This window comes from Glandiceps talaboti, chromosome 5 (assembly GCF_964340395.1).
Source record: "Glandiceps talaboti chromosome 5, keGlaTala1.1, whole genome shotgun sequence".
In the NCBI taxonomy this organism is placed as follows: Eukaryota; Metazoa; Hemichordata; class Enteropneusta; family Spengelidae; genus Glandiceps; species Glandiceps talaboti.
In genome coordinates, this window is record NC_135553.1 from 8,754,361 (window position 1) to 8,767,678 (window position 13,318).

A 13,318-nucleotide genomic window follows, 5' to 3' on the forward strand; every position below is an offset into this window, starting at 1 on the left:
AAAAAATTATAATTCATGGTACTGTCGCCGTGGCCTTGGCTTTTTTATTATGAAGAGTTTCTACCGGTATTTTGAAATGAATATGAATCTTTATTGCTTGCTTGTACAACGTAGCTTTTATAGAATCGGGAATCTATTGGGTTAGATTTCAATTCTTTCTATGGAGAGGGTGGGAAGACTACCAATATTATATTCTGAGAACATTCTGTTATAAATATGCATGTTTGATTGTCACAGCTATACTGTAGCCGAGTACTACCGTTCCATATGTGTATATATTTTCTACTTTTTTTACTCTCAATATAAACCTTTACTACACATGACATGTGCGGATTGAGCGATTGAAACGTTTCGATATAATGTGATCCCTGTTGTTGATTTTTTTAAATGCTGTATTAGTTTCGTTGAACTCCGACATTGTCATCAAATTCTGATTTACGACTTTTTGTAAACTACCGTGATCGATAAAAGCCTGCAATGCTCTGGTTTTAACCGGTTTTAAGTAATGGTCTGATATGGTAGGTACGTGTCTCTGTACGTGTGTACACATCTGAGATTGTCAAAATTATCTAGTATGTCAAGTTCCATTACTGATATGTTTTTTTTTTACAACTAATCCAGTGAAAATTAAGAATTTAGACACAAACCATCGTTAATGATGTAAACTTATATATCTTACATGTGTACACGGAGAACGATTACTGTTGGTTTTCAGTCTAAGACATGTGTGTGAAGAAAAATTATGACAATCTTAAATGTATCTAATTTTAATTCATATATTCAATATGACTGTATCTTATTCCATGAATGTTTGGATTGAGAGAAAACGCAACCAAAACACATACATGTGTTCGTACATGGCGTGGGCGCATGGTCTTAAAATATCACCCAACATGTGTATACCATACACACCGTGACACCATGCCCCTTGCTCCATTCACACATAAAATGAACACAATAGTATTTACTCGAGTTTACATATTCTCCCGTTTATCATAATATGAAAATGATTAAACCCTGGGTAGGTAATGCAAAGTAGGTCATGGAAAAGTTTTAAAAATTGAAAAGTTGTATACAACTTTTGACAACTTTGTTTGACTAGCTTTGAAGTACATGTAAGTTAAATGACACCGATATACATAATACATGCCCTTACCTTCGTAATAGTATTAGAGCAGTTTAGATGATCGATTTCCACCAGTTTAAATTGCGATATGTACTAAGGCAATATATACAAATGTAGCAACATGCTATTTTATACACATCGTTCTTTTAACACGTGACATGCCATGGCCAGTCATCATGTTCAGATAATAATGACGTTTTATCTAAAAATAGGTATCAGGTAACGTTACGTTGTTGGTGCTGTAGTCCACATGCCACATATTTACATATTGCATTGTCTACCCAAGAAATATCAAAAAGAAAAAAAAAGAAATATTGAATGTCATCGAGGTGAGTAATTGAAAACACTATCAATGATTATAATTTGTGTTATTTGAGATATGCTCTACGCGAAATCCTCCCCACCCCACATCCCAATACACTCGGACAATAAATGACCTGCTTGTCACCTCAATGTACTTGTAACTCTGTTCGTCGATTTGTAAACAGGAAAGCGGTCTATCAACCCACGTCTTTATTGGCATCGTTATGTGAATATGTACACATCTGGAAAACGTGAAAGCAAATGCCTGTTATGTGCAACCAAATACATTAACCGACAGACTGACCATACTTTGGGAGTCTTCAGTAATTACAAGGAATAGCTGGGGAATGGTGTGTATGTGTGTGTGTGTGTGGGGGGGGGGGGTTACTTTTCACATATCGGTTCTCGGAGGATGGTCATACTTTAGAAAATAGAATTAGGGGAGGGTCACGTGCATTTTACTTGACATATTATCTATCTTTGCATTATTTTGTTATTTTGGCATCACATCGCAAATCTCGTTTCACCACAATACAATAAAACACATTGACTAAGTGTCGCTGAGATCATCTTTATTTCTGTATACATGACAAAGGCAACATGAGATATCTTTCACCTGTGTGTATGTGACTTTGAAAAGGAAAACTCGCCTATTACAAAACCTAGTCAGTGAGATACGCACTGACGGAGCGCCCTCACACATCGGTCAACCTCTCCTGCCATGCTAACAGTATACTAGTGGCGGGGTCGCGTTCGACCAACATGATATACATGTATTAACTAGTCACACAGTAACATAATTTATCACGTCAGACCTGGAATAGGATTATCATATATTATCCTCCAGAAATCAACACAGTGTGTGTGAATTTCAATATAGACTAATAATCGTAATCAAACAGTTACCATATTACATGCATATGATATGTGCCCATTCACTATTATTTGATCACATAAGAAAGTTGTCCATAGTCTGTGAAATTAACAACACAAGTAATTGACATCACATATGATGCATTAAATGTCAAAACGCGAGAAACTCGAACCTTTAACAGATGGCTCTTTTTGTAACAAAACAGCTGAAGAAAATAAAAGTTACAATACTAGTGAAATGGCCCTCCGTGTTCGAAAGTGTAGTCGTATCGCTATAGGCTTCTGATTAATTATCTTAACTAATAAACGCTACTACAGTTTGAGTGTGACGTCACCAACGGCGGTGGCGCTTCAGCAATAGGGAACTTGCAAACCCGCCGTGTTGAATGTTGCATCATGGGAAATGTGATAATAAATACTCATCCATTAGTATTGTAAACAATACTGTTACATTGTTTGTAACGACGAATGATCAATTCATATTTAGCCTGACCAGTGTGGAAGGTTTATTTCATCGGTAACTCCAGTTAAGACATTACGATAACCACAGATAATCCCATAGTCATTTGCATCTGCGCATGCTCAGTCTAGATTGCAAGTTCCCTATTGTTTTTGTTAGTTCAATTACAGTAATGTATTTAATAGTAGATGTATATTTCATTAAACGTACAGAAATAACAGTTTGACAAAATTCCTCTCTTAAAAAATATCTACATATAAACACTATAAACTATATCTACATGTACCAGACATCAAAGACTTTGAACTCATTTCAAAGTCATACATGATTATTTTTGCACCTTATCCAACACAGAAAATATAAGCATATGATAAGTACACGACTTTTACATTTTGTCTGACACAACTTCTGAGGTTATACGTTCAGTACTACAGTAAGTATTACAGCCAATGCTTCGGTCTCGACATCACCGATAAGCGTTTCATATATCAGATTAAACACGTGCATGTGTTTATATTCAATTATTTATATGTGAGATGATCCTCCAAGAATACCAGCATTTTATGCATACGTTGTCTTATATCACTTAATGACTCGATAACACGTAATAAACCATCGTGTTTCACAATATAAATCAATATAGACTGCATCAATATCATCGAATTGCTGGGTTTAAAGAACATCACGTAATACAATTGTGTTTCCCGCTATGCTATGTTAACTCTCATAGCTCAAAATTCAAAAGGTCAAAGTTCAAAATGTACGTTTGTGTACAGCTATAGCTGTATTGAATAACTTGATAAGTTGATAGAACCCGACAGGTACAGTTGTAAACTACTTCCAATGCTAACTAAGGGCAGCCTACCTAGGCCAACTAAATATCTTGAGTATGAATGCACCGTTTACAACTGTTCAACTAAAACCACTACATATTCATCACTGTCAGTTTGAAACATAAGAGTCTATAAAATTCAAGGGCTTATAACTCTATATGGTTCGTCCGATTATTGCATTACTTATAGTTGCCTGTTCAAAAGAAAAAATATACTAGAAGTATACATATTTCCTGACCGCAATTTGGTTCAGTGGTATTTGTTTTAAATGACTACTACACATATTACTTAGCATTACTATATACACGTGGTACAGTGTGAAACTGTGTTTGTTCCAAACATGTGTGTGTACTTTATATATTTGGAAAATGTAACACTCGTGTGCATATATGCATCACTAAATTTCCATTGGCTAACCGTGTTCCAAATGTTCACTACTTCAGTTACTTCATGCTGTTTCACTAACCCCCCCCCCCACCCCTCCCCCAAGTAATGGACACCAAATCGCAGATGCTTTATGCACCTTTGTTGATTGGTCTCTGCATTTTGTCACTGGTAAAGGAACCGTTAGTTCACAAAAGCATGTCACACACATGACCGTATTCCTTACTCTAGTGATACCCTACATAATCAAATCAAGTCAAGCTTCCTAATGGGTATCTTCAAGGAAATAGATTCAATCTTTGGATCCATTACTTTTTACTCTATTCCTTAGTTTGTAATGTCTTGTGTATGCCTGTGACGTCTTTTGGAGTAAGTTATCACATCATACGTGACGATAAAATGTGGGTTTTATATATATAAACCGACAAACATAATAAATCCCCCAAATACAAGTACAATTGACAACAGATTATCCGAATATCACATCCTTTTTCATTTACAGTCTATGTGCACAATTTCCAAAATATCATTGATCGTTAAGGTTGGTTATTAATTTCACAAATAGGCTAAAATGGCATAAGCTGAGTTTATAAGCTTTTGTACTCGGGTGAAAATATTATTCTACTATGGCGACACATACCTTCGAGAATATTTAAAGTCGTATTCTGGAGTTGGTTGCCTCGATATTCTAGTATACTACACTAATACGTCATCGAACCATTTACATATGATATGCCCTGAATACTAGGTGTGAGTTCTGTCAATGGATAATGATGATGATGATGATGATGATGATGATCAAGTATGCTTCAGTTGATAGAATGCTGTTGGTACGTTTTGGAATGAAGCAACAATTACCCCTCAAAACATACAGACTCAGCTTATGCCCCTTTAGCGGTTTAATAAAACCAAATACTACGTGTCCAGGGTGTTCAAATAATAGATTGTCAATTGTACTGTAAAGCGTTGTCCTTAGACAATGTATCTGAAATTACTATTTCTTGTCCTAGAAATTTGTGTTTCATTGACCGACTTCAAGTTGATGGCATATCAGTCTTTTTTTAATTTGTTCAATATCATTCTTAAGTTTGCAGTTATTTGTTAAGTTCAGTTCATACATACACCTCTTCTGAAGAACCTTCATGGTCTTGTTGGGCTTCAGTACTTAATTTGATACCTGGAAAACAGATAAAATTATAATATAGAAGGGCCTTGCATTTTCTTGAGTTGAGTCATTAAAGGGGAAGAGCAGATTTTCAAACAATGGATTTTTAATAGTACACAATCATGCAATGCCCTGAATATTTGACTCCATACGTCCTTATGTCAATTTACCGAATTACTGCGACCATTCGACTTGACAAAGCGTGCTATGTTGCAAGATCGTCTATTTGAAAATTGCAACTATTCATTGTAAACTACTGTAGCAAACTATAAAGTTCAACTTACGTTTTCGTCTTTTTAAGACGCATATGGTTACCACGACAACTAAAGCGAAGAATGCAGCGCCTACTAATGACAAAATTATTTCCAACTTCAACTGCTTAGAATTTTCTATTTCGGTCAACCACCCTAGAAATAAAAATCAAACCCAAGCGTTGTTATACATGGCAATATTTCCAATGCTATAACATTCAATTGGGGTTCAATGGCAATTGGGGTTACCCCCACAGACTTGGGGTTTGATATAATACTGTAACAATGATACAGGTAAACCTGTATGAACAATGTTAGAAATATATTAAACTTGCTGTGGTTAGGTTTTGTCTGTGTGAGCTACCTCCCTTTCCAAAGATGTTTGTTTACGACTATGCAACAAGCGTAACATGTCTTATTCTACAACTGTTACAGTGAAAGTTTAGTGTAGGTCATCTCAAACGTGGAATGAACTTGTTTGTTGAAAAACTATCTTCAAAAGGGTATAATAGAGAAAATTGTGGGAGCACAGTACGGGTTGACTTACGACTACACTCGTCTTCACATTCAAATGTTTGGGATTTACAGAGATCAGAGCAACTCTCACAGGTACCCATATCTCTGTAGCACCATTGACCAAGAGGACAGTCCCATTCTTCTACGCATGGCTTGATCTCGTACATATCACTGTCTTCAACATCATAATTATCACCATCACGATCATTATTGTCATCGACAACGTTCCCGATCACATCTATATATTGGTAGAGGAAACAATGTGTGTTATTTCGGTAATACTATTTTTATTGATCAATCTACATCGATTGAAATTGGACCAAATAGACATCGCAATATACGTGTTCTCGTCGTGGAAATGTAAGCATTCTGATTGGCTAGAACTAACCATATATGGAAGTTCGATGAACCATGATATATAGCCAGTTTAGAGTCAAAGTACGGCCAATACAACGCAGATGATTTGGTCAGTCGCTCCCTTTACATACTAGGTAGAGTTGTATTATTCAATCAAATTGGCCAGTTATATATATGAATGTTATATCTCAACATCCAAAATCACCACGAAATCAGCGTTAAAAGGTAAAATATGCCAAACATAAAATGAAATATTCATGAACAATTCTTGATCATTGCCGAAGCACTCACCGGAGCAGGCGACAGGTGCATTGTGAAGACTGACCCACGCAAGACAAGACTCGCATGTCCCACTACCATCAAGGCACACATGATCCACAGGACAATCTTCGTCAGTCTGGCAAGGTCCATAGTGAGTCTGGTCATATGTATAGTCAGCTATGTCTCCATTTGTGTCCAATGCGTTCACTGCATTGAAAACTGTTATCAGAGCCACTACTATACTTAATCCTGTCACCCTTCGCTGTCTCACCAAGTTCATGATCAAATTGGCGACTGTCCTCTTCAGCTGAAAATATAATTATTAAAGTGCACATGTGAAAATACGAAAACCTTAGAGCAAACCGCCTAACTTTTTCATTATACCTCATGATCGACCTATCTAAAGATTACATGTGTGTGTATGTGTTTTCTCTGGAAGCACACTAAATTTGTGATTAGTCGACGTCTCAGGTACTACAAAGAGCAAATATCGTCTGCCGATCTAAACGTACTGTTGACGACTTCAAATATATGACAATAGACCAATATCCATGATTACGACACCTACCTACCTTCATATAAATTCGTCAGAAAAGCCGTTTATAATTATACGCCTTCTGATGGGACACCAGTTCTGTTGTGACGCAGTCGAAATTCGTACGGCACATAGGGGGGATCCCCGATGACATAGGGCTTATGGAATTCTCTCGAATGCGATTGTTCAGGTGTTGTACGTACGTACGTGCTGCTATGCTATGTGTGAAATGTGGCGTACTAGTAGTTTGCTTTCTTCGTTTTCTCCTCCACTCCAATGCGCACAAGTGGATTACTTTTTCCTTTTCTGACTTGTAAACTCATCAACGTCAATTAGTGGGTTATTGCTAATGTTCAAAGTGCACTCCGTATCACTTTCGAATAACAAGAAGTGTTGACATTGCCACCCTAAATAGTTAAGAATTACCGGATGGATTCTGCTTCAACCTGATGCGCGTATGTACCGATGATTAGATATTGGCTTTTTACAAGAATTTTGTCTAAAATCAAACCCGAATTATATGTGTTATCAACACAGTTTTTATTTTGACCTCGTTACTTCTTTCTTTGCATAAAAAATGAATTTGACCTTTAATAAACTTTGACATGTAGTACTTTCACCCGGTATCCAGAAATTATTTGCCGAACACATTTGTTGAATTGCATACAAGTTTATCTAATGTTCTTTAATCATTGTAATACAAGTAATCCATGAGCATAGTCTGCTCATTAATCGATAATCAGAAAATACTACATACTTTTCGAAAACACGTATAACTGGCACACGTGTATACCTGGACCTGAATGGGCCATTTATTTAATCGCTTACTTTTAAATGTGATACAAACATTGAATACTGTAATCCTAATATCCATTTATTAATGGTGAGGTTACTTTTCGTGTAAATTCATATTTGATTCTGGTCGTCAATTAATAGACCCATGACAAAGGTTTCTCTAAAATGTGTTTACAGTTCGGACACATGAATTCAGGCATTTAATAGCACGAGTTTTTTATATTAAAGACCACGAGCAATAACACTCTCTTCTATACGCGTAATAATATAGTCAGAGATCTAGAGCTTCATCACTGCAAACATGCTTGTCTCTCATCTAATCAGACTGTCGGTTCTTAAAACCCGTAGTCATGTGGTTCAATAACTTTCATTGGTTCACCGGGTAGAACTGCTACAACAGCACCATTCATATTTCCAGAGTTTTTAATCAGTTCAACAAATGAGTCCGTCACGTGAGACATTCTATAGATATTGAAAGAAAGGGGACTGGGATGTTAGTGAAGGCGAAAAGAAAGAGCAAGCTCTCAGCAAAACATCGCGTCTTTGAAAACACAGACAAGCTTAGTAGCGCCAATAAGAAGCTTCATAACACTTGTTGAGTGAAATGATCGATTCAATACATGTCGGCAAAAGGGAACTTGCAATCTAGACTGGGCATGCTCAGATGCAAAGGACTATGGGATTATCTGTGGTTATCGTAATATCTTATCTGGAGCTACCGATGAAATAACCCCCCCCCCCCCCCACACACACACTGATCAGGCTAAATATAAATTGATCATTCGTGGTTATAAACAATGTAACAATATTGTTTACAATACTAATTGATTGGTATTTATTATCACATTTCCCATGATGCAACATTCAACATGGCGGGTTTGCAAGTTCCCTATTGGTGCGCGCATACTAACACATGTACATAACATGATCGATGTTTGAAACAGCAGACTAAACACTCACGGTACAAATTCATAAGCTGCATTCAATTTTTGAAACTCCTCAGGATTACGAGTTCTACATTTATGTTGTATAGGAGTATCTACTTTGCCAGGACAATATGCCGCTACAGTGACGTCATTTTCAGTCATTAGAGTGTCATTCTGTAAAAAAAGAGGAAAATTCAAATAATTCATCGATATCTTTCCTTTGAAATATTTTTGTTAATTTGTGAACAATCATATTTTTTTAGTGACGAACTGTACTTACAGCTATGTTCCTTGTAAAACCAACAATTCCACATTTTGTTGCACCATACACAGACAACATTGGGACGGATAAGAACGCTAAACAGAACAGGCAAAAGAACAAAGACTGTTAGAATTCTATTCAACTAAAAGTCAGTTATCGTTCACAGTTTGATTTGCTCATGATGAGGACTATATTCAACAACTATATAAATAGCATAATTATCGATATTCAATAATTGCCTAACCACTTTTTAGATGTCCTTTCTCTGATAAGCAGCAGACAGTAGCCATCAACTGACAACGGACTGGAGGAGTGTAATTAAACAAATTTGTACAACTTCAGATAGAATGATAACACTAACCAGTGAGCGATGCTGTATTGATGACGACTCCACCATTGCCGCCATTTTTGGTTCCCATGTGTTGGACTGCTAGGTACGTCCCCCGAATTACACCTTTCTGAGTCAACAAATTCAACATATAACACCAAGTGAGGGGTGGTTTTTTTAATGGCATTTCGCTTTTTTATACAAAGAAAATTAATAGTTCAGTGTCTACTATCTGGAACATTGGAAAGTGCCATATTGTCAACACCTGCGGGCGCTTCAGATTATGTACTATCAAGGAATGAAGCAAATTGTTTTGCACAGCGACCCTTTCGCCTGTTGTATCTACTTATATTTGTATATGAGAGTCAAGAGTTTGCTTACCATTACAATGGTATTGAAAAGAAACGTGGTTTTCCTTACAATCACGTGATTTAATAATCTGTGTTACGAAGATTGTCGTACAAATACATGTATATTGTTTGTCATATCTACATAATGATTATGTAAAATTATTAAACGCTTTGAAAAAAAAAATCAGTACTAGTATAAAGTTTCAGATATGGTGACTAACCTACCATATTAACATCTACTGTAGGTTCCCAGTCTAACTCATCCTGTACAGCAGCGTTGTTACATACAATATCTAGACGACCAAAATGTGTCTTTGTTTTCAGGAAAGCATCTACAAATAAAAACGTTAATATCAAACACATTGTGGAAACTTCTAGCAGTGTTCATAGTTCCAGCACTGTATTGTGGTATTGTATGTTTTATCCATGTCTTGTATTCTAAGCAAAACATGCCAACTTAATTAGAAGTACGTGAATGATTTATTCCAAACGATTTGCAGAAATAATTTGCTACTTTGTACTCATGGGTCAAAATAAATGAAAATATTTATGAACGTATATCATATTTTTCATTACGGACATAATTTTGAGATGATGTTAAACCCCCGTGTTTTTCATATACAGATATTTGCATTGTGCTATATCATTTTCTCTACCAGTTATTATATATAACACTATAGACTAAATGATTTATGGCATCTTACCTTCGAGATCTTGTTTAGAAGACACGTCACATTTTACAAAAATAATTCTTTCTTGTCCATGTTTTTCCTTTAATTCACGTTCAGTCTCTTTGCCCTTTTCCCCGTTAATATCTAATATAGCCACGCCCTGTCAATGCAAACATATGTATCAAGAAATAACACATAACAAGGCGATGAATGAGTATTTCTTACGTTCAACGTACACATGACACTTACAGAATTACTTATTATGAGCCAAGAAGAATGCTAATACACTCACTACGAAAGTCAACAAGTCTGTAAAAGGTCTATGATTTCAATATTGACATTTTTCCATGGGGTCTGTGAGGTCGTGACCCCTGGGTTACACTCAACTTTACAAAAGTGCGACGTAGGATCCAATCCTGCAATAATACGTCTTGCGATTATTGTAACGTCTGAAAAGTCCATGAACTAAACAGAAAGATTGAAGTATCAAGCCTCAGAACAGTTTGCCCAACGTATATAAAAAAAATGACAATTCGACTACACGGTTGTTAGCAATGTAAACAGTTGTTAGTTGACATGTTCTGGTTTAGAGCGCACTATCTCAGACCACTAGTGGTCTGATGCCCTATCAAGTAGGTTTGGGTCGAAATGTGTCATTACTACAAACAAGCTGTCATCATGAGAGGGTCGGTGTCAGAGTCCGAAGGTTATAGGTATGATATGAAATAGACATGGGTAACATGGTCAGATCTATGTCACCGTTTTCATTCTGTTACATTGTAAATTTCAACTTTAAAATGATTTTGATAATTCACAACAATACTCATACAGTGCGTGACGTAATACAAATTGTACAAAACTATGCAGAATCGTCAACTGCATAAAGTAGTAAATGAAAAAACACACTTCTGTATTATATCATCTTTATTATGTGTCCGCTTTGAAAAAAATGTTCATACTCATGAAGCTATGCATCTACATCTACAAATGTTCTATGTATACAGAGTACGACAGACAGACAGATATACAAAGACAGACAGACAGACAGAGACAGACAGACAGACATATAGATAGATAGATAGATAGATAGATAGATAGATAGATAGGTAGGTAGGTAGGTAGGTAGGTAGGTAGGTAGGTAGGTAGGTAGGTAGATAGATAGATAGATAGATAGATAGATAGATAGATAGATAGATAGATAGATAGATAGGTAGATAGGTAGATAGATAGATAGACAAGTATACATATAGATAGATAGAGGTAGACAGACAGACAGGCAGGCAGGCAGGCAGGCAGGCAGGCAGGCAGGCAGACAGACAGACAGACAGACAGACAGACAGACAGACAGACAGACAGACAGACAGACAGATAGATAGATAGATAGATAGATAGATAGATAGATAGATAGATAGATAGATAGATAGATAGATAGATAGATAGATAGATAGATTTGATAGATAGATAGATAGATAGATAGGTAGGTAGGTAGATAGGTAGATAGATAGATTTTTAGAAGGATAGATTCAATCACACGTTCTAGTATTATTTATTCAACCATAGGAATTACACAGGGGCCTTCTCGGTCTATTAGTCTACCAGGGATCACATTTTCCCATACCTCTGCCCAACGATTACTTTACCTAATATCTAATCCAACATTAGCTTCTAACTAATCATTTAGCATCTTCCACTTTTCGAGGACAGAAACAGTGCATGCTATCACCTACGATTAGATATCCCAGGACTGTTTGTACAGTGGACATGTCGCTAAACTGGTATAGCCTCGATCGCACCAATGTTTCACATTGTAGCGTGTGTCATCCCCTTTCAATATAGATTGATGTTATGTAATGATGTCGATGTACAGTATAATGAACCCGGATAATGAATGTCTTTTTTTCTTCTGTAAATTGTTATAAAAGGGAGTTAGCCTAACTGCAGCACAAAACGTACCAGAAGCTTACATGTATTACTTTCTGATCTTCGCACACAGCTGACAGACCAAGTAATGCCATAGCTCAGTAATAACACTCGAATCACTCTCACATCTCATATCCGACTCAACTTCTGTATGTGCGTACCAGGATCACACTTGAACTTAGAGGGAATTAGCTCAGACTATACACAGTTTGTGTTTAAAGATCTACACTGGAAATCAAGGCAAACACCCAGCATATTGCCTCGTTCATTGACTTCCCGCGAAGCCAAGTCCTCTTACCAAGTACTGAGTTGCCTGTCCTTTCAAGTGTCCTTTATTGTGACGTCCTTAAAGTCTAAATTTACATAACGCATGGCCAATGGCCGAATAATTATTTCTGGGCGTTATCATGCCCTAAAAGCATTCTCAAAATATTGATGAATGATCACTATGAATTCTAGATATTTATGAAATGCAGACTGTCGTCTCATGTATTCGAGTATGCTTGGAATCCTGTGTGGTCTGAATCCGACATCCTTGAGACAGTCTATTGACCTTTCAGTCAAACTAGGACATGCGATGTTGTTAAAATATTAAGTTTACTGAAAATATTAATATGTCATCTGTGACACATGTACACTACCTTTAGTTGCTCTTGCAATAATCGTTCTGATACCGCTCGTCCAATACCTTCTGCACCACCAGTAACTAATGCCACTTTACCAGATAACTCCATATTGTACTGTCAGGTTTGAATGTTAAAGCAGTAATATAGCACAGTGACCTTGTGACCCAGAATGCGCCACCATACGAAAGGGACGTTCAAGTTTGGTGGATGCGGATTGCGCTATATGTGAAATACCTAATCAATGGTTGGTGGTCTGACTACATCAGACCCATGCTATTGTTTATAGCTAGGTAAACAAACAAGCAAACAAAACAAATAAGCAAACTAAACAAATGGCCAAAGAAACAAAAAATATCCATAACAACAACAAAGTACA

At 36.5% G+C, this 13,318-nt stretch overlaps 3 protein-coding genes across 4 annotated transcripts in view; all 3 read right to left on the bottom strand.

The window, feature by feature from the left end:
- The window catches only part of LOC144434925 (arsenite methyltransferase-like), a 320,525-nt gene that overhangs the window by 15,184 nt on the left and 292,023 nt on the right, over positions 1-13,318 (bottom strand). The gene's annotated exons all lie outside the window — the stretch shown is intronic.
- On the bottom strand, positions 1,991-7,212 carry LOC144435202 (uncharacterized). 2 transcript variants are annotated; one of them, XM_078123779.1, is made up of 5 exons: positions 7,102-7,212; positions 6,560-6,836; positions 5,943-6,149; positions 5,429-5,551; positions 1,991-5,156 (listed from the first exon to the last, which is right to left on the bottom strand). In XM_078123779.1, the coding sequence occupies exons 1-5, from the start codon at positions 7,105-7,107 to the stop codon at positions 5,092-5,094; spliced, it is 678 nt and encodes a 225-aa protein (XP_077979905.1). In that variant the 5' UTR covers positions 7,108-7,212; the 3' UTR covers positions 1,991-5,091. The 2 variants fall into 2 exon arrangements, with proteins under 2 accessions (XP_077979905.1, XP_077979906.1); XM_078123780.1 differs by having other exon boundaries at positions 7,098-7,168.
- On the bottom strand, positions 8,195-13,050 carry LOC144434983 (15-hydroxyprostaglandin dehydrogenase [NAD(+)]-like). The gene is made up of 7 exons (XM_078123514.1): positions 12,958-13,050; positions 10,430-10,556; positions 9,951-10,057; positions 9,409-9,505; positions 9,066-9,142; positions 8,820-8,959; positions 8,195-8,321 (listed from the first exon to the last, which is right to left on the bottom strand). Exons 1-7 carry the CDS (start codon positions 13,048-13,050, stop codon positions 8,195-8,197), a joined length of 768 nt encoding a protein of 255 aa, XP_077979640.1.

Excerpts from the sequence above, each read along its gene's own strand:
- LOC144435202 (XM_078123779.1), bottom strand. Across the intron at positions 5,552-5,942 it reads ATGTGAAGACGAGTGTAGTC|GGTGGTTGACCGAAATAGAA; the intron begins GTAAGTCAACCC and ends TTTTATTTCTAG. Across the intron at positions 5,157-5,428 it reads CGTCTTAAAAAGACGAAAAC|GTATCAAATTAAGTACTGAA; the intron begins GTAAGTTGAACT and ends TCTGTTTTCCAG.
- LOC144434983 (XM_078123514.1), bottom strand. The coding sequence starts at position 13,050 with ATGGAGTTATCTGGTAAAGTGGCATTAGTTACTGGTGGTGCAGAAGGT. Across the intron at positions 9,143-9,408 it reads CAATACAGCATCGCTCACTG|CGTTCTTATCCGTCCCAATG; the intron begins GTTAGTGTTATC and ends TGTTCTGTTTAG. Across the intron at positions 8,960-9,065 it reads GTTTTACAAGGAACATAGCT|AATGACACTCTAATGACTGA; the intron begins GTAAGTACAGTT and ends CTTTTTTTACAG.